The sequence below is a fragment of the Cherax quadricarinatus genome, chromosome 30 (genome assembly GCF_038502225.1).
Source record: "Cherax quadricarinatus isolate ZL_2023a chromosome 30, ASM3850222v1, whole genome shotgun sequence".
In the NCBI taxonomy this organism is placed as follows: Eukaryota; Metazoa; Arthropoda; class Malacostraca; order Decapoda; family Parastacidae; genus Cherax; species Cherax quadricarinatus.
This window is the reverse complement of record NC_091321.1, coordinates 6278093-6299774: the sequence shown is the minus strand read 5'-3', so window position 1 is coordinate 6299774 and position 21682 is coordinate 6278093. Positions and strand designations below refer to the sequence as shown.

The following is a 21682-nucleotide window of genomic DNA, read 5'->3' as shown; positions in this document are numbered from 1 at the left end:
AGTCTAAAACTTCCTTCCTACCCATCTCTCGGCTCCGCGTCCCTTCTCTAACCACCCATCTCTCCTCCCTAGCTCCTTGCTTTCCTCTTCACCCGTCTCTTCCCCTCTATTCCTTGTACATCTTTCCTCGTCTTTTGGTGGTGTCATGTCATTTCCTTCTCGCCATCTCCCCCCCCCCCACTCACCCCCAATTCATATAGACTTCGTAACATCACATTAGTCTTCGAAGAGTGAAGTATCCTCTGAAGGCTTAGCTCACAACATCGCACGACAACGAGTGCTCGTAGTTATTATTTTGTCATCCAGCAACTCTTGCTAATGTGTGTGATGACACACGATGTACTGAATCAACACACTACGCAAGTAAAGTGTAGCTTCTACCACGGGGTGCTTGGTGTCTCCTGCTGGTCACCAGGATATTTCAGTGAGGTCACGATTGATTTGGTCCCAGTTGACATATACCTTCGAGTTTCAAAGAGTTTTTCTACTCCCGGAGCCCGGTCTTGGGCTAGGCTCGTCTGGAGCTTGCCTTGTCAACCAGGCTGTTGCTGCTAGCCCACATATTCATCATGGCCTGGTTGATTTTGCACCTGATGGCGATACTTGTTCAGTTTCCTTTTGAAGACTTCCACTCTGAGGTGGTATCCCGCAGTGTTTCTGATATCGTCGGGTAAGATGTTAAATAGTCTGGGACCACGGATGATAGTGTTCTCGTGTGCCCACGCACCCTTGCTTTCATCTGCCTGGAGTCTACCTGGAGGGTGTTCTGGGGGTCCATGACCAGGTCTCCCGGTAGATCAGGGCCTGATAACCAGTTGTTACTGCTGTTTTTATTACTGAAATTTAATTTGTAGAATTCTCCTTGGTTTAGTGTTTCGCTCCTCCTGACAGTAATGCAGGTCTAAACCTTGATTAGTTTGTGATCTGAGTTTGCTGTCTTCGACTACCTTACATCTCAAAGAAAGTAGTCATTTTCGTGAACATAAGATGGAAGGTATTGCCTAGTATGGTCGGTTCTGTTCTGCTGGCATAATTAGTATTTATTGCAAAAGCCTAATAAATTGGTTGCGAGAGATTTAATCAAAACTAATACTGGGCACATTCTTTGCTATTGCAGTCTGTTAGTATTCTGTCCACTAAAACTTTTACAACATTCGTATTAATTAGCTCAATATATATGAGCTACTCTTTAACTACTGACCAACCCACTCCCACTTTTTTTTTTTCGGTCGCATCTAAATAGATTGTATATACCCGAGTTATCCATATTTCGCTTTTAAGTCTTTTACGTTGGCCTCCGTAAACGCTATAAACATTGCCTGCAAACACAGTTGTGTATTTCTCGTTGCTGCACTGTGGAGTAGGCTTGTTTTTGTTGTTGAATTAATATCTGAGCCCGCAACTGGCTTTTACAGCCCAGCATGGCATTATGTTGGCGGGGAAAGGGCGCCGTGGAAGGATCTGTTGTGGTGGCTCTGGAGAGGAGTTTGGGGATGTGGTGGAAGGGGGGGGATGATCTGCATTGTGGATTGGCCTCCATGAGGATTATGTGAGGCAGATAGTCTTCGACACGCCCCTCTACTTCCACACATTAGGATTAGACATCATCTGAAGTTTGACGTATCTGCTGCCCCTTCTCTCTATCGCTCTTACTCTTGCTGATGCTCCTCCCTCTTCTGCTTCTTCAGCTGCTGCTGCTCCGATGCTTGCTCTTGCTCCTGTTGCTCCTGTTCCTTATTTGACTATCATTAATTGATATATGCAGAAAAAATTAATATATAAAATGAGACTGCTTGCCAGTGACCCGTTTTTAGTTTTTCCCCACTCGCGTGTCCCGGCCTTGGGGTCATGGCTCCATGTTATTTGCCTTGTTAACCAGGGACTTGCTGTTTGGAGACCCGCTGGCCCACATATTCATCACAACATGGCACCCTGGTTGATCTGGCATGCCGCGGCAATTGAGATTTTACAACTGTAAATTGCTTGCGGATATTTTCCCTTCCTAACTTGCGTTTTGTCATTTTTTTTTCTTAACATGATGAGTGTGGATTATATATCCTCGTATCCTGGTCCCTCTCACCTAGTGTGTACGCTACTAACTTACTTGGTGCCACTAAAACAGGTGCAATTTTCTAATTAGGTGACTTAATCATTCCTCTTTAACATGTTTCGTTTCCTAATGTTTGATCAATCTTGGTTAAAAAAAATTGTTTTAAGTTTGCAGGTGTACCTACCTACCTTCCTACTCCAGGTAGGTAGGTACGTCACGCTATGCTTAGTTTTGGCTTTTGTGAGAGTCTTCCCTTTCCCTTCGCCCTGCTTCCCCCCCCCTCCCCTTCATGTCTGTCCATCCTCCCGTCAGCCTGTCTCGTCCTAGTTTCACTCGTATGTTTTCATTGGGCTTATCTTGTTTGCCATCCTTTTTAGTTTCCTGCCCCCCAGCCCCGTGCCGCCGAATAAACATGGGGTGTGTAGGGAGAGTTGAGTTATTAAGGTGTTCGTAGGAGAGAGCAAGGGCAGAGTAACATGTTGAGGCGTCGGGTAGAGCTGACACTACCGATGACTTACTGCTACATGAACAACGCTCTAGAGAGGGGTTGTGATGGTGCCTGGAGCGACTTAGCTATTTGTGTTTGAAGGGGTAGAATCTTGTTAGGCGACAGAGTTGTATTTTAACCTCTTTAAAGTCATATCTATTCTTAAATCTGTGTGATCACATTTATTTGATAGCATTTCATAGTCACTTTCACCTTTCTTATTCATTTAGGGCGAGTTTGGACCGAATGTCTTGCAGGTTCATCTCCACCATTCCTCACTGGAGCGGGGGGGGGAGAGGGAGAGGGGGGACAGACAGACAGACGGACATTACATTTATCTAAGTTTAAAGTACTAGAGAGCCTAGCCCCAAATCTGTACACCGCCATAACATACTGGAGTGAGATTTGAGGAAGCTTTAAATTAACCCAGTATAAAGCAGGGGGGCCGTGGGCACAATAAGAGAACATTGCATCAGCATCCATGGTTCTAAGTTATTGAACATCTCACAAGAAAATATCAAACTCTGCTGGGACAAAGGAAATTGGACTAGTATCTCCACCAGGTGTTAGATCAACCAGGCTGTGCTGAGTATGTGGGCCGCCAACAGCAACAGCCTCGATCATTCGCAGAAGTGAAGAAGCAAATATACGATGTTTTTTTTTCCTTTAAGGGCTAGTTTCGTCACTGGGATAACTAATGAACTCGTGTGTGGTGACAGGGAAGGCAGATAAGAGGGAGACTTGTGGATGCCAGGTTATGTTGGTGCCATACTAAATTAAGATTCACACATTAGGATTTCCATTGTGGTGGTCAGGTCATGCGTATTATTTGCCCACACGTTTAAACCTTCATAGTCACTTAAGCTACTGTACCTGAAGCCTTGGAGGGGTTTTGTTTAGCATACAAATACACGTGTGATTTGAATAGAGCAACACCCAAGGTAAAAAGCTTTCAGAACACCGGGGGGGGGGAGAAATACATTATACATTGTAAAATAATCACAACGAAGGTGATATTAAGTTTGCAACTTATGTTGCATACTTAATATCAGTGTCTTCACTGTAGTTATCTTCGACATTATGGAAGGTACGCCGCAAGGAAAGATGTATTTTTTGTTACTGCATGCAAATTGAAATTCATGTATGAATTTTTCAACTCTATTTTTTATTCAGTGTGTAGACACTGGAGTTCTGTGACCAAATTCATTATATGCCCTTGTTAATATATATACAAGAACAATAAAAATAGTCCCCCTTCCTCTACATGACTCCATAATATACCCATCTTCAAACTTTAAACTTATATTCAGTAGGCATTGCTACACACATCTTTCCTGTATATTCATTAGTAGTTGTTCTTGTACGAGCTTTGATTTGAGACCCAGAGACGGGGGGGAAGGGGGGGGGGCGATTATCCCCGGAACCATAAACACTCTTGAACAAATATCATCACATCCTCAAGAAACGCACGTAATATATATATATATATATATATATATATATATATATATATATATATATATATATATATATATATATATATATATATATATGATGTTTTAAGGTACCTTGGAGTTATATTTTATTTTTAGTTTAATGTTTTGTTTGTTTATGGGGCAGTTTTATATTACGTCATCAGGCAGCGATGGGCAGTAGGCACCCATAATGATGCACCTGCACTATGAAATTCCTGGTGCCACTTCAGTGCTTCCATGCAAAAGCATTCTGCCGACAGTTTATTTTTGTGTGGTAACGTTTCGCTTAATTTGATAAGACTGTACATAAAGCGAAACGTTGTCACAGCAAAGTTTATTTTGCACCTGTATGCTTTGCTTGTTTAAATTCTACCACTGACACGGGAAATAGAGCAAAAGATTTAAGTTTTCGGACATTTATTAGTTTTTAAATGTCATTTACGATCATATTTTTGTTTTAAATTGCACTTGGAAAAAACCCTATTGGTATTGTAAAAATCTGAATATAGCTAGTTAAAGTAAAGATTCTGCATCGTTGCTCAACATAGGGTCACTGCGAGGTGCACAGTGACATGAAAGCCACACACACACATTTTACTCGTCCGAAATGCACACCAATTGGCTGTTTTTTGTAAGTTTATTACCTAAACTACATAGCAACTCGAAAACCCACGAGATGCCACGTTTTATCTCGCCCGATTCAGTTGTCATATTTATTCTGGCTTGTCGTTGACCGCTTCTGTATAACATGTTGCATAGAATTCAAGCGGGTAATATCATTTAGCATGATTTAGGTATATATATATATATATATATATATATATATATATATATATATATATATATATATATATATATATATATATATATATTATATTAGTTTTTTTTTTTTTGCTAATTGATTGCATATATTTAAGTGGATGGAGTGTATCTGGTCAGATCGTTAAAAATAACGTTGTGTCTGTTGCAGACGTGAGTGTGTCATATAATTCTATTAAATCTACGTTGATGATTGGTTTTCACATCATGAAAAAGTAATAATTATTATGAACGCTTGTCCTTGGCGTAAGGAAGGTGTGGGTGTGCGGTCATCGCAGTGTGATGACGTGTTTGAAACTGCCCTTGTGTGGGAGAGTGGTGACTTGTCCTGCATATATACTGTGAATACAACCAATACATTTCATGTCAAGTGTATATAGTCTTATGCTGTATCACATTGATCAGTTTCAGTTGGTCGCCTCGACGAGGGACGTGAGTACAACGGTGAGTAATGCTGTTACCTCACGTACCTTCCTCTTTATTAACTCTCTTAAGATATGCACTACAAGTAACCACTCTGGACATGGGCTTGCTTAATCTTCCTTCTCGGGTGCTCTGTCTTCCTGGGGCTGCTTGTATCCCTGGCTTTTGGAGGTGGGGGAAGGGGTAGCCGTAGCTTCATAAGGTGGGTAGCTGGAAAGAGTTGAGATGTAGCAGCAGTAAAGGTATACCACGAGAGACTGCCACATAGATCCCGCCTTCTCTTAATAGGCAGAACTACTAGCCTGTCTTTTATTCCACAGGGTTTACGTAAATAACCTAGGAATGTTTGTCTATTTTAATGGCATTCTTTTTACCCTTCCATAAATAACCCACAGCAGTCAAGAGAGTAAATAATTTTGTATGGAGGTAATCAGTGCTGCAACTCGTCAAACATTGTCACAGCGAAATCCTTACCAAGCTCTTAAGGAACCATTGATCGGGTCATCATATAATTAAGACTCGCAAGTGATTTTCCTTGACGTATAAACTATAATGTGGAGCGGGGTAAGGAGCTTTGGTAGTAAATGATTTGCACTTGACCCCTGCAACCTGTACATATAGGCGAGTATATGCCGACTTAGCTTATAATAAACAGTTATCACAAAGACCTAGAAGTTATAATGGGATATTTGCCAGCTGATATCCTTAATGTGTTGTTGGCAAGACTGATTACTCCAAAGTGATTGAACCATCCCTTCGACTACACACTGACATACTCCTCCCCGACAAGTTGCAGTGCCACAGCACGTCTAACGGTCATCATACAACCTGAGATCTGGTTAAAATACAGCTAGCAAAGGCGACTACAGGAATGGGGTTGGTCTTGTGTGCTTGGCGCACGCAACAAATTCAAACCCAATAATGGTACTTTCATGTAGGGTACTTGTACTCTATAGACAGGAATATTGCTGTACACGTTCATCAGGTATCAGGTACACTAACAGCTCCATTTGTGGCAGGTGAAATTGTACATAATGTGCAGAAAACTTTAAAATTGTCCTCATAAATTCAGCTAAACATGAAATATTGATAATGCCAACTATCAGTCACTGTACTCCTTAGTGCTTGAGAGGGAGGGATCATAATTTAGACCTGTTATATATATATATATATAAAATATATATATATATATATATATATATATATATATATATATATATATAATATATATAATATATATATATATATATATATATATATATATATATATATATATATATATATATATAATGTGTGGTGTAAATATTATGCAGAAAATTCGGAGTGTGGAAATTAGGAGAAGGTGTGGAGTTAATAAAAGTATTAGTCAGAGGGCAGAAGAGGGGTTGTTGAGGTGGTTTGGTCATTTAGAGAGAATGGATCAAAGTAGAATGACATGGAAAGCATATAAATCTATAGGGGAAGGAAGGCGGGGTAGGGGTCGTCCTCGAAAGGGTTGGAGAGAGGCGGTTAAGGAGGTTTTGTGGGCAAGGGGCTTGGACTTCCAGCAAGCGTGCGTGAGCGTGTTAGATAGGAGTGAATGGAGACGAATGGTACTTGGGACCTGACGATCTGTTGGAGTGTGAGCAGGGTAATATTTAGTGAAGGGATTCAGGGAAACCGGTTATTTTCATATAGTCGGACTTGAGTCCTGGAAATGGGAAGTACAATGCCTGCACTTTAAAGGAGGGGTTTGGGATATTGGCAGTTTGGAGGGATATGTTGTGTATCTTTATACGTATATACTTCTAAGCTGTTGTATTCTGAGCACCTCTGCAAAAGCATTGATAATTTGTGAGTGTGGTGAAAGTGTTGAATGATGAAAGTATTTTCTTTTTGGGGATTTTCTTTCTTTTTTGGGTCACCCTGCCTCGGTGGGAGACGACCGACTTGTTGGAAAATATATATATATATATATATATATATATATATATTATATATATATATATATATATATATATATATATATATATATATATATATATATATATATATATATATATATATATATATAAAATATATATATAATGTCGTGCCGAATAAGTAAAACTTAGAGCAACGCACTTCTTGCCGAATGGGGCAAGCGAAAATGTGTGTATGCAGTAATTTCGCAAAAATTATACTGAATTTAACGATAACAATGCATTTCGTTAAGACACATGTGCAACATCTGGATATCTTTATTGTAGACGTTTCGCCATCCAGTGGCTTTATCAATACAGATTCTAGGACATAATAGGAAGACAGTAGAACTATATACAAAAGATGAGATAATCAGTCCCTCGGCCTTGGAGTTAGTGTTCACAGCATCGTGGTGGAGGAGAATCTGGAGCAAAGGCAAGAACACTGGCGGTTATATAGGCGTCAGTCTTCTTGCCTTTGCTCCAGATTCTCCTCCACCACAATGCTGTGAACACTAACTCCAAGGCCGAGGGACTGATTACCTCATCTTTTGTATATAGTTCTACTGTCTTCCTATTATGTCCTAGAATCTGTATTGATAAAGCCACTGGATGGCGAAACGTCTACAATAAAGATATCCAGATGTTGCACATGTGTCTTAACTTTCATATTGTCGGTATTTTATACCTTTCTTGCACAACAATGCATTTCATTGTCTTTGTTTATTATTAAATTATTGTAAACTTGTATAAAATATATTTAGTTGGATTAGGCTAAATGAAATTGCGTTTGTTATACTGAGGTTAGGTAAGTTTCGTAAGGTTCTTTTGGTACAAAATCATTAATTTTTATATTAACATAAATGAAAAAATATATCTTTAAATGTATAAGAGAAAATTCTTGCTAATTGACCAGTTTTTAAGGGATGGTCCTTCAGATACAGTATAAAAAAAATTACTAACATTCCTGATCAATCGAAATGTGATGCTTACATCAGACTGCGTGTTGCTTTTTGAGAAAATTTTCCTTATAACTGACAGATAAAAGCCACTTACGTACCCTTAATATAGACAAGCTATAGGATCCACAAATGTTACTCTTAGGGTCAGAATGACAAACATCCAGGTCGGTGTTTTGAAATGTGAAGAACATGTTATCAGCTATTACAAACAGCTCGTAACTAGAAAATTATCTCATACTTAGTGTTTTAAAATTAGTACTATTGGTAATACTAGCAGTTGTGTAGCATGCTGGCACTCGACGAGGACTGGAACAGTGCTAGCTCAGCGTATTCGACGCTAATTCACCGAAAGTACTCAAATATTTTAGACTACACCTTGCACGTTCTCTAGCCGCCTACTAGGGAGGGAGGGTCTTCAGAAGGTGTTCGGTTAATAAGGTACTGTTTCCCACGTAATTTAACCAAATATATCGAACATCGGTGATAGCAGAGACAATTATGGATCTGACAGACAGATGACTCCACAAATGCAGTGTAGTGTTGCGTGAACAGAGAGGAAATTACATTAAATTACATTAAAGATGAGGCTTAAGTGAATATAACTTCATTGGAAGGCGGCTGAATCACCTTACAGGTTTCTATCCCGGTGAAAAGGCGATTTCAACAGAGCACGGAGAAAATGAGTCGGCAACGTTTTATGCTTTGTCAAATACATTTAAATATCAGATTGCTGTCGAGTCAGGTTTTACAGCATTGTCATTCATTCAAGTGGAGCTTTGTAACAGATCACACGAGACAACTATCAACATATTTATCATTGAGGTTCACAGAAAACCTTCTTGACAGCAGTCTTTCAATAACTGCACAATACACAAATAACCCGCACATGGGAGAAATAAGTTTATGAAGACGTTTCGGTCCGACCTGGACCATTGACAAGCCACACTAACGTACCAAGGAATTGTAAAGTAAAAGGACACAGTGAGTAGATTATCACTTATTATTATTGATGAAAACTGAGACACATGTGCAATATCTGGGTATCTTTACTGTAGAAGTTTCACCATCCAGTGGCTTTATCAATACAAATTCTAGGACATAAATTGATGAGAGTAGAACTATATATAAAAGATGAGGTAATCAGTCCCTCAGCCTTGGAGTTGGTGTGAAGAGCACCGTAGTCGTGAAGATTCTGGAGCAGAGGCAAGGAGACTGGCGCTTATATATTAGCAGCAGGTGTATTGAGACGGGTAGCAGACGAGGGCATAGTCACTGGTAGGCGGGATCCCCCAGTGGAAGTAGGTCATACCCAAAGGGATGGGTAAGTTGTAGTTAGAGCCGTGAAGGTCGTGTAGATGCCCTTTGAACCAAGATTCCATGATGTTAGTTGCTGACAAGTTGTACAAGAATGGTATACAATACCATCATCAGTATTTCACGTGGTAATAAGAGTTGTGGATGAGTGGAACAAACGTTGTGTAGTTTTAAAAATACTTTAGATAAATACATGATTGGATGTGGGTGGGCGTGAGTTGGAGCTGACTAACTTGTGCTAATAGGTCTGATGCCGTGCTCCTTCCTTAAGTGGACCTGACCTGACTAGGATGGGTCATTGGCTTAAGGCGGTTGGAAACTTGGACCTGCCTCGCATGGGTCAGTTGGCTCGCTGCAGTGTTCTTTCTTATGTAAATGAGATAACATAAAGGAGGAACACTGCAGTAGGTCTGTTGGCCCATACTGGGCAGGTCCTTCACAAATTCAACCTACTAATAGATAAGACTGCTTTAGCTGTGAATGCAAACAGAAGTTAAAATCATAGTTTTGCTGCTGCGTTGAAGGCAGTAGGAGTGCACCTCTACGGTGACCTCCCTCACTGGTGGTAGCCCGAGACTATGATGGTGGTTACCACAGAGCTGAGCTTAGTTATCAGAGCTGCAGTCAGCACTGGGTGGCCAGGGTGGGCACCAGTCCCTCACTGCTGCTGCTGCTGCTGCTGCTGGAGGCTCCTGCTCGCCACCCATGTACCACCTGATAACATTTAAGTTATTACCTCTGCTAAAGAGATTTAAGATTCTCTCCCCCCCTCTCTCTGTCCCCCTCTCTCTGTCCCCCTCTCTCTGTCCCCCTCTCTCTGTCCCCCTCTCTCTGTCCCCCTCTCTCTGTCCCCCTCTCTCTGTCCCCCTCTCTCTGTCCCCCTCTCTCTGCCTGTCCCCCTCTCTCTGCCTGTCTTCCTCTCTCTGCCTGTCCCCCTCTCTCTGTCCCCCTCTCTCTGTCCCCCTCTCTCTCTGTCCCCCTCTCTCTCTCCCCCTCTCTCCCCCCCTCTCTCTCTCCCCCTCTCCCCCCTCTCTCTCCCCCCCTCTCTCTCCCCCCCTCTCTCTCCCCCCCTCTCTCTCCCCCCCTCTCTCTCCCCCCTCTCTCTCCCCCCCTCTCTCTCCCCCCTCTCCCCCTCTCTCTCCCCCCCTCTCTCTCCCCCTCTCTCTCCCCCTCGCTCTCCCCCTCTCTCTCCCCCTCTCCCCTCTCTCCCCCCTCTTCCCCCTCTCTCTCCCCCTCTCCCCCTCCTCTCCCCCTCTCTCCCTCTCTCTCTCCCCCTCTCCCTCTCCCCCCTCTCTCTCCCCCCTCTCTCTCCCCCCTCTCTCTCCCTCTCTCCCTCTCTCTACCCCCCCTCTCTCCCCCCTCTCTCCCCCCTCTCTCCCCTCTCTCCCCCTCCCGCGCCAGCACCACCATTTCGGCACCAACGCCAGCAGCAGCACTACCACCACACCTTACCCACCACTCCCGCCTCTTAATAATTTTTTTTTTTTTTTACTTTTCAATCTCGTCTTGTGTGTGGATGCACTTCCTTGTTTATAGACGCTTCAAAGGTATTGTTGATGACGGTCACAAGTAAAGCAAATCCTACCGTCTCGGAATTTCCTTGGACTCTCGTCTCGTCTCGTCTCGTCTCCCCTCCTCTTCCCTTCCCTCCCTCTCCCTCTTGCTTTCCTTCCCCCATTCTCCTTATTCTTTCACTCCTTCCTTTATCCTCTGGTCTTTTTTGGACATTTTTCCACTGAATTCGCCATTACCATATCAAAGCAGTTGTGGGAGGAGGGTCAGTACTAGGCGGACGTGCGGCAGGACCTGTCGCAGGTCCGGCCGCAGGCTTATGACTCCAGTAAACCGGATTACTCTCCATTTACTGGTAACTCTTAGTCTGGCTGAGGGGAAGAGCTGGACCGGTTCGTGTCCCCTCTTATTTCCCCTCGCCCTTTCACCCCTCTTTCCCCCTCTCTCCCCGGCCACTTGCCTGTTGGATTTATTTAGTTGGTGAGTGGCCAGGTGTGTGTTGGGCGTGTATCGTTACATTGATTTATTTCCCCTCGGTAATTATATCCTGCGTGTTAGCGCGTTTCCCCTCTCCCGCCTCTGCTCCCCTCTTGTGGTTGTGTGATGAGTAGTAGGGGAGTTAGGGGTGCAGTGTGGCGGGGGATGGGGTCTTGGAGGCTGGGGTAGTCGTGTGCTGGAGAGTGCCAAGAAGGGGACTTGAATTTCCGGGAGAAGGGAGGGAGAGTGAGGGCAGGGGCGTGAGAAGTAGTGTGTGAACCGTGGAGAGAGAGAGAGAGAGAGAGAGAGAGAGAGAGAGAGAGGGAAGGAAGGGAGAGAGGGTGATGAGAGGGACATCAGTAGGAGACTAGTATTGTCACTTTCACTGGTGGGTTTTCCCCAGGTCGCTGGCGAATTTTTTTTTCTCGGGATTTAAAGCTGATTTATTTTCTCCAAAGTTGTTCACTGGTGTCACAGGAATGGAGTGTAGTATACTGTTCGCCGTCATACTCCAGTGATCCCTTCAATATCAGAAATGAGTCTAGACACGTCATCCAGTAATGGTAATTATCTTGGGATTCTAGCACACAGTAACCCATTACCTTTACCTTTGATGAGTTTCGAGAGTCTTACTATCGGAGCTCGGCCTGTCTGGTGCTTGCCTGGTCAACCAGGCTGTTGCTACCGGAGGCCCACTGCCCCACATCCATCACAGCTTGGGTGATCTGGCACCTGATGAAGATACTTCTCCAGTTTTCTCTTTAAGACTTCTACACTTGTTCCAGCCGTGTTTCTGATATCTTCTGGCAGGATGTTGAATAGTCTGGGACTACGAATGTTGATAGTCTTCACCTTATTGTGCCCATCGCACCCCTGCTCCTCATTGTTTTCTAAATGAGGAGAGAACCTATCTAGCTGGGGTAGGACAGCGGATTTTTAACCACTTAACTGGTCGTAATCTGATTGTCTCGCGTCAGGAAGCAACCTGTTTCTTTCCTAACTAAAATAAAACTCCACTATCACATAGACGCGTCCAGTGTTGTGTAGGCAGCCATCTTGTTCCTGTAATATACGATAGTTGGTGAACACTGACACATTCTGTGGACGAAATTGGGGAATAAGTTTGTGTTATCAGGAATTCTTTATTTCGAAGATGAGGTACAAATGAAGACCACGTAACTGTGAAAAAATACAATGTTAGAGCTCTTCTGCACTCCTCAGGGGGGAGGGAGATAGATAGAGAGATAGAGATAGAGAGAGATAGATACGTGATAATATATACGCTGAAAGTACTTGAGAGCCTAGTCCCAACACTGTACCCTGTCATAGCTATGTACTGGAGTGAGAGATGTGAGAGAATGTGTAGGATGGATCCAGTGAAAAGCAGGGGCGCCGTGGGCACGGTAAGAGAACATTGTATCAACATACACGGACTTAGACATTTTAACATCTTACCAGGAGATATCAGAAGCAGAGAAACAGGTGTAGTCTTCAAGAGGAAACCAGACAATTTCCTCCACCAAGTGCCGGATCAAGCAGGCTGTGACTGATACGAGGGCCAGCAGACTACAAGCAACAGTAGCCTTGTTGACCAGGCAAGCACCAGACAAGTCGGGCCCAGGGCCGGACTGAGAGAGTAGGAAGACTCGAATCCAATCAAAGGTATATTAAAGATAGTGGTTATAAATTACATTTCTGAAATATCTCACGTTTTACCCACCTTTCCGACCGGGCTGTGTGCAAATATTCATCAGGAAACATCAATTGCTATACGTCAGTCTACACCTAGGTATACTTTTTGATGCCTTTGGCGAGTTCCGAGAATTTACTCCCAAGGCCGGGCTCCGGGAGTAGAAACTCTGGGAACTCATCAAAGGTATACGTAGGTGTATACTTAAAATCACCGGTTAACAATTCCCAGTATGTGTAGACTTGACATACAGTGAGCGATGTTTTCTGATGTTCCCCGCTGCAGACACCAGACCTACAGCTAGCTCCACACTGCTAACTAGTAAAAAATACCTGTGTGGTACGGAATTGTGGAATATAGATAATTAGTTCAGAGAGCCGACAGGTTGATGAATTTAGGTACTTCTGCAACACTTGGGTATCGTTTATTGTGAAAACTTTTCTCAGTCCAATACAGAGAAGAATGATTGAAAATCAGGAGTAGTTTAAAGTAAAGTCCCTCAGCCTGGAGTGCTTCAGGGTAGAGCGGTTTACTCCAAGTGTCGCAGTTATCTAGCGTACCTCCTTAGGTCCAGTGTCTATAATAGTATTTCTACCACACCTGATTGCTTTTAAGTCACTGAGTTTACACTATGAGTTGGAAATCGTGTTTAATTAGGTACTGGAATTATCAACTAGGTTGTGATGGATATGTGGGGCTGCGGGCCACCAGCAGCAAGAGCCTGGTTGACCAGCAAGCACTAGACGAGCCTGGCCTATGGGAATAGAAAAATGCTCGGAACCCATCAAAGAAATTATATCAAAGGTATATCAAAGATATAATGGTACACGGTCAGCAGGCAGGGATGTCAAGCGTGACTGACTGCGCCCAGATTTCTAGATACCTTCCCCACCTCTGGCCTACTGGCATCTGTGTTGCCACTTAAAGCCTACAGTAGCGAGACGATGTCTGTACTTTTTATTACTTATACCTATATTCCTAGCCTAACTTAACTGTGTACAATTAAGGTCTAGGTTGGAGTCAGCAATCCCACCTTTCCCCTTGTAGTTAGACGCAGTTACTAGGTGCCTTCCTCTCACTGAGCCACCCCTTCCTCTGCCTAAACCCCTGTTCCACTTGTGACTGTTCTCTCTACTCTAGTTTCGTCTAGAATGGAAAAAGACTAGTTTTCCCCAAGGAAACTGGTCTGTAGGGGCGTTGCTCCCAGAAACATCCCTCAGGTATCTACTACATAAATTAATACATTACTCAACATATATTTACACCACTTGTAACACACAGTACTCAGCATACAAAAGTATTACCTATACACAATCAATAATGAACCACAAATTAAACATGAGTGTCCAGCATGAATAGTGTGTATATACATGTATAAATATACACACCTGCATAAAGGACAGAGTAGTTGAGGTTGTCCGGGAATTTAGAGTTAACAGAGTAGAATAGGATGACCACAAAGGTGTATAAATCCGGGTTAGAAGTAGAGGGGTAAGGTCGTTCATTTAACTCTTAAACTCCCACACTACAACAACTACCTTTCTGCTTTTTGAGTTGTAAGTTTCCAAATCCCCACAGTCTTCTAATTCTACACTCTGAATATTTGAGTATCTTGTACGTCATAATCATGTCTCAGTTTAGTTTTCTTATCTTCTCGGAGTCTTCAGGTTCGCTGCCTTTAGTGTCCTCATAATACGCCCTCTTGAGCTCTGGGACTAGTGTGTTTGTGTTGGCAGCTGGGTGCTGGTGGCCAGGTGTGCAGCACTGACCCAGGTATAATTAGCTAAGTGGGTTCACATGTCACGTGCCAGTTAACCACTGCCAGGAATGAGGTCATCCACGACAGCTGTTTTCTCAAACTGCCAACTTCTTAAACTCCTAGTTGACAGACCCATGAACCAGCCTAAGCCATTATTATAGGTTTCACTCAGAGATGAGTAAATTGCACGATGAAACTCTCCTCTGGGTGGAACGTCTTAATAAATGCCTAGGTCGTTTCATTTGTCCTTGTCATCGTGTTTGCTCGGTGCTTCTACCGCAGGCTGCTAGATTATGCAATTCTTGAAAATTGCCACTCTCTCTCCTTTACAAAGATGTTGCAACGCTTGATGAGAAAAGTAGTGTGAGTGTTTTGGTTGAGTGTCTGTTGCTCGGTCATGGCTTGAATTATTTAATGGAAGAGGCAACGAGGCTTGATTAAAGTGGACGCATGTTTTGTGTTTGTTGGGTCCCTGGGATGACACTGTGATGGTGTGTATTGGTGATGGTGCTGGTTTACTGGTGTTGATGCTTGGTTACTGGCGTTGTTGCTGGCTTTCTGGTGATGCTGGGTTACTGGTGTGGATGCTGGGTAAATCGATTCCGGTCTCGTATTCTCATTTCACTACATTAATTTTTCTAAGAGTTTCACAGTACCAGTATCTTAACGGATCATATAACTTGACAAACACCTGTCAGGATGTGTAACTCAACAAAAAACAACTTAGATTTAACTCACAAGTAAGCATGGCGAGGTAACGTAATTAGACACAATGCGACATTTAAGTATATTAAATACATTTCGCCAAACATTGGCTTTATTAGTTCAATACAGATATTAATGGAAGAGGTTGAAACTGGAGACAGTACAAGACGATGTAATCAGTCCTTCGGTCCTGTAGAAATATACCCAAAGACAGTCGAATATGATGTAATCAATCCCTCGATCTAGAAGCCGGTATATTATATACCATTAATGACCCGGTAACGTTCAAATTTGCACGACTGTCATCATCACTTTTGTTCAGAATTGAGCGGGGGTTCCCTAGGACCGCGTGGTAGTGGCAGACGATGGATTAATTGGTCGTTACTCTAGGTCTAGGCGGTGACACTGAGTCCCCCGTTGAAAGTGCCTCACTGGCGCTCACTCAAAAAACAAACTTGATAACGTTGATGACAGTCGGGAAAGTGGCGTATGACGATAATTAAGAAGTCGAGTCTGACGGGATGATGACAGTGAGGGTAGACCAAATGGTGAGGGTAATCATCGGATAATTGAGTGGATGACGGTGATGGTGGTGGTAGAATAATGATGATGTTGATACTCGTAGAATGATACTGGGGATGGTGGGCCTGGTGGTGATATCTTGATACTGGCAGTAAGATGATAGCGATAAGATGATGGTGATGGTAGACCTGATAGGTGATTCTGGAGATGGTAGGCCTGATGGTGATAGAATAATAGCAAGGATGATGGATGATAGGCCTGTTGATAGTGATAGGATGATACTGGGGATGGAAGGCCTGATGATGAAAAAGATATTATGGTGATAATGTAAAGATTTTATTCTGCCTCTGTTTATTTCAAAATTTGGCCCTGGCAAAATATTATGGTATCACCCTCATCCAGGATGCGACTGCAGCCAGTTGTTAACTAGGTGTGTATTGTTGGGTAAACACAGCTATGAGGAGAGACCCATACGTCTCTTCCTGGCTACCGATCTCTCGTGGTGGATGGGTAGCTGGCTGGGTGGGATTTCGGTCTGGAAGATAATGGAAGTGTGCCGGGGTAAGGTGGAGAGGGGCAGTAGCTGTGTTTGCCTATTTATCTTATCTTGGTTGGTGTAAGATGGTGGTTGCCTGGTGCACCACCCAACGTGCTGGTTCATCCTCTTCCATCGCCTCTGCTCCTTCCTCATTTCACCTCCTCCATTGCCTGCCTGCCTTCCCTTCTGTCAACATCTCCGCCGCTGTTTCATCGATTGCTGCATCCGTTTCTTCCCTTGCTGCTGTTTTTACGTTCACTAAGTTTTTCAAGATTATCAGATCTCTGGGTAGCTAACAATACTTTCACTCCTTGCTAATTGTTCAGCATATAGTCCACTAGTATTGACAAGCTTAATCAAGGCTCTACCCCCTTATGTGTGATATACCTTTGATGAGTTCCGAGAGTTTTTCTACTCCCGGAACCCGGCCATGGGGCCAGGCTCGTCTGGTGTTTGCCTGGTCAACCAGGCTGTTGCTGCTGGTAGCCCGCTGCCCTACATATCCACCGTGACAAATTTGTGACTCGGTTTAAAAGTTTTATCCACCACAACTCCCAATTTCTTTTCCCATACAAATAATTGAGATCCTTATCGCCTTACTTAAGGCTCTCAGCTCAGGCTGATACATTTCATTACCTACTTAATCATGCTGGCCTCTTAGCACGCTTATCGCGAGGCTAAAGTTGGTGACCAGGCTGGCTGTGGTTCGTACATTGGCAGGGCCTATGGGAGGGGATAAGGGGGGGGGTTCAGCCGGTACATTGGTCCGGGGTCTGGCTGTGAATCTCTGAAGTGGCCCCATAACTACAGACGTTTTAGTTTAATTTTTTTTGTAATTTCAATTGTATTTAGAAAATTATGTAAAGTTCATTTAGACTGGGGGCCACAGCCTGCCCCCAGGGGCCCCAGCCTGCCCCCAGGGGCCCCAGCCTGCCCCCAGGGGCCCCAGTCTCGTCCCGTCTTGCAAAATTTCTCTTGGAGGCCCTGTACGTTGGATTGCGTACAGCCAGCAGTAACAACCCTGATTTACCGGGAGGCCTGGTCGTGGCCGCGGGGGCGTTGGTCCCCAGAACACCCTCCAGGTAGATTCACGAATTCCATCCCGAGTGATGTAATGGCAGGAAGGCATAGCTAGTTTTTGTTTCCACATTGTAGGTTGTTTATAATAGGGAAGCTGCACACTGCGAGTGTAATAAAGTTTGTTTCAGACAAAATCATTTCTTGTTTTCCCCCTCTCCCTCTTTACCTCTCCTTTACCTTAGTGTTGCCGTCCCTCTTACGTAGCTCTTGGAATTTGTTTTATTAAGTGTTGGTAATGAATGTTGTCTTGCATATACACCTATTACGGCATTTTCAAAATGATCAGGTAATGTTGGTGGCATTTTAGGACGTGGCAGTGATGTGGAGCACGAGTGCGGCTCGCTCGTGGAAAGTTGCCCTCAAACCAGTGAAGAGCAGAGAATCATGGCTTCTGGTGACTCTTAGAGGTAGCGGGATGCTCAAATCTGAGGGATATTTAGGTCCGTTGGACTTTCAGATCTTCGGGACGCTTAGATTTACGGGATTTTCTAGGCTAGCTTACATGGCCTGATGAACCATTTAAACTAGTGGAAACTCCTGCACATCAAAATAACTATGTACTTGAGTGAGAAATAAGATGTGCACAAAACCGGCAGGATTCCAGTCCAAGGTACAGTACTCGCCCCCCACTTCTTCCTCATTCGCAGTTCTGACATACAGGAACCTAAATCACAGCACTGTATCATCCTTTGCAGACGAGAGTAGAATTTATATGAAAGTGACATCCATAGATAAGAGCAAGCCTCCAAGCTGATATAAACCAAGTCTTCCAGTAGGCTACTGACAATAGTAGGTTGTCCAGTGAGCACAAATTTAAGTTACTACGTCACGGACAATTGTAGGAAATAAGATCAAAGACAGATTCGAACCACTCGACCTGGGAGTGGTAATGCCAGAGGACATCAAGTTCTAGGAACATAACAACGTTGTTATTGCAACTGCAACAAAAATGGTAGGTTGGATAACTAGAACCTTCAAGCATGGGTTGATATTCTTCTGGTCACCCGTTCTTTCTAGGCTGGAGTATTGCTGTGTACTAATGGCCTCCTTCAACGAAGGCAAAAGTACTCAGCTGGAAAATGTAATGAGAACCTTCACAGCTTGTATAAACTTAGCCAAGCATCTAAATTACTGGGAACAAACCCAGAACGGCACTCCTTATAGTGTAGGCGAGAAAGTTGCACCAAAATCTAAACCTAGAAGATACTGGAGGGATTGGTCCCAAACCTGCACATCGAAATTACTGCTTATGAACACAAGAGGGTTGATAAACGGTGTAGGATACCTCCAATGGAAAGCAGGGAAGCGATAAGTACATCAGGAGAGTGTTAAGGCACCACGAATAAACACCATCCCTTCATGCATAAGGATTACCAACAAACTTCTAGCAGTCTTAATTCCCTTTACCAGGCACATCTAGGAAAATGCAAATTTCGAAATGTATTTCCTGTGAGTGGATAGAGTATCTCAATGTAGGGGAAATAAGCCCATATAAATGGATTTCTAAAAATTAGTTTTCGTTCAGTTGCCAATATTCGACGACCATATGTAAGTAGTCCTGCCTGGTAAAGGTTGTAAAATAGAAAATGTTGCAAATTTGCAATTGTTAAAACAAATAAGTACTTTTCTAATTTGTTATACAAATAGACAATATCAAAAACATAAATGGAACTTGTTTCCAAACATTTTTTGCAAGTATAAAAAAAATGTAAAAATGAGCCGAAGAGCAACATGGACACATTGCAAAGGGATAAAACTTTAAAGTCCCATATTCCCTGAATTTCCTGAGAAAGAACAATCATTCTAGATCACTAAGTGCTACAACGAAAGGCTATGAAGCAATTTCTTTCCTTCTTGATGCATAAATTGACTTTGCATATGGTACAGGAAAATGAGGATGTGACATGATTTTTATTTGTGAGGGTACTCCTCGATCGTAATGAATTTCTTTTTCTGGGCTAATTTAGGATTTTTGGATGGTATATCTTCCTGCTTCTAACAACTTGACACCTCTGCATCAGGTGGAAAGTATTCATCACCACTGTCAAGCAATTCCAGGTCATTTGGCTCTGGATCTGAGTCACTTTCCTCCAAAATGCAGAGATATTTGGACTTCTCTTTAGAGGAACCACCATAAAACAATTTCTCATTGATCTGGAAGGACAGTAAAAACATTCTGTACACACCCAGACCACTACAGAATTCATATATGCAATAGAACTTTTTTATAAATATTTACTGAAATTGCTAATTGGGCCTTGACAGGCAGAACCGTATGTGTGCAGTCCTTTTTCTTTGCACTTTCTTCAATTGCATGGTACACTCGTATTATGCTTCTCACAGACTTTAATTATATATCAACATATACCTAAACTATTTATTTAGGCATTAGACACAAAAATCAGTACTTGCCAACATTGCAGAGGGTAAAATCAGAGTATATGAGTGTCACTCGAGGAAAAAAAAACTGCTCTTGGCGACGGCAAGCTAGAAGTGTTTACATTTTGGTCTCTCAACCAATGGGAAGCGAATAGATGCCATCATCAATTAGCTGGAGCGACTCACCGAAGACTTGTCATTGGTCAGAAATAGAGAATGGGAACCCAGATGCGTGGTGGGAGTAGGAAGACATGCGCAAAACGTGTTTAAGACTGAGCACACTCAGTCTTGCCCGGTAAAGGGTTTTAAAGAGGTTACAGATTTTTCAAAACTTTTCCTGATGAGCCGGGTTGTGGCACATACGTTGGACTGTGGGCATTAACAGCCTCGTCGATCAGGCCAGCAACCAGGAGGCCTGATCTGGGACCGTTCCGTGGACGGGGAAGGGGGTGACTTGGGGAAGCAACTCCAGAAATTGTTGTTGGAGCAGGTCAGTGTTCCAACCACAGTTTCACGGGACTGTTATTATATTTGTGATGCGGTAATCCAGTGTAAGTCATGAAGCAAAAAAAAAAAAATGGTGGAGGTTCGATATCTTGTCCGCTAAGAATTAAGGCATTCCTGCTTTAAACAGGAGTGCCAAAAATGCGATGAGAAAACAGTGTCAATATCAGATGCTCACGGCTCTTTAATCGAACTTCCATCAATATATATAACAATATTGCCCGAATAGGGAAGAGACTTAGGGAAGACCTAAACCGGTTAATGATCAGCCAGTGTGTAACAGTTGTTTCGAGGTATTGTGGGAGCACATATCTCGTACAGGTTTGGAGATTCGTTGCAGACTAATACAAGGAAACAAAATATTAATCTAGAGGATGAGTTAATGAGAAGTTAGGAAACGGTGAATCAGTGCAGCAGTTCCAAATAATTACATTTAATGGCTCAGGTGCATAGTTAAAAATGGGGTAGAAGGGTAGATACAGTACCGGCCAGGATTTATTTTGATTGTCGGTTTGTGATGGGTGGGTATAGTAGTTCCAAGGGAGGAATGTGTGAGGAGAGAAGGATACAAACATACTCCAGCATATATATATATATATATATATATATATATATATATATATATATATATATATATGCAATAAGATCACAGTAAACAGGTGATTTCAGAATATGCAAAACAACCACTCTGAAAGAATAGAGAAATTCCAAGCGCTTTCGTGACTACTCTGTTCTTTCAGAGTGGTTGTTTTGCATATATATATATATATATATATATATATATATATATATATATATATATATATATATAATATATATATATATATATATATAAACCGAGTACATCTTGACATCAAGGCAAGTGTTGCCAGTGGTGATACTGTTCAGATCGTTTGTGGTCTTATTGCTCAGTATTGACGGCTTTAAGGGCAAAAGAAATAGGGCTGGAACAGTTAGAGATCATTTATGACCAATGTAGAGCCAATAAAGCATTTAAATTACAGGGAATGCCTCGGCCTTAAATATGTACTCACAGAGGCAGAGGA

General features: G+C 42.7%; 1 protein-coding gene across 4 annotated transcripts in view; it reads left to right on the top strand.

Annotated features, from left to right (window-relative positions):
• The window catches only part of gro (TLE family member transcriptional corepressor groucho), a 146764-nt gene that overhangs the window by 23260 nt on the left and 101822 nt on the right, over window positions 1-21682 (top strand). For 2 of the 4 annotated variants that reach the window (XM_070089861.1, XM_070089858.1), the window contains exon 2: window positions 5237-5275. The exons of the other annotated variants lie outside the window; for them this stretch is intronic. In XM_070089861.1, the coding sequence (XP_069945962.1) occupies window positions 5237-5275 (39 nt within the window). The remainder of the gene's footprint in view (window positions 1-5236; window positions 5276-21682) is intronic. 4 annotated transcript variants of the gene reach the window in all.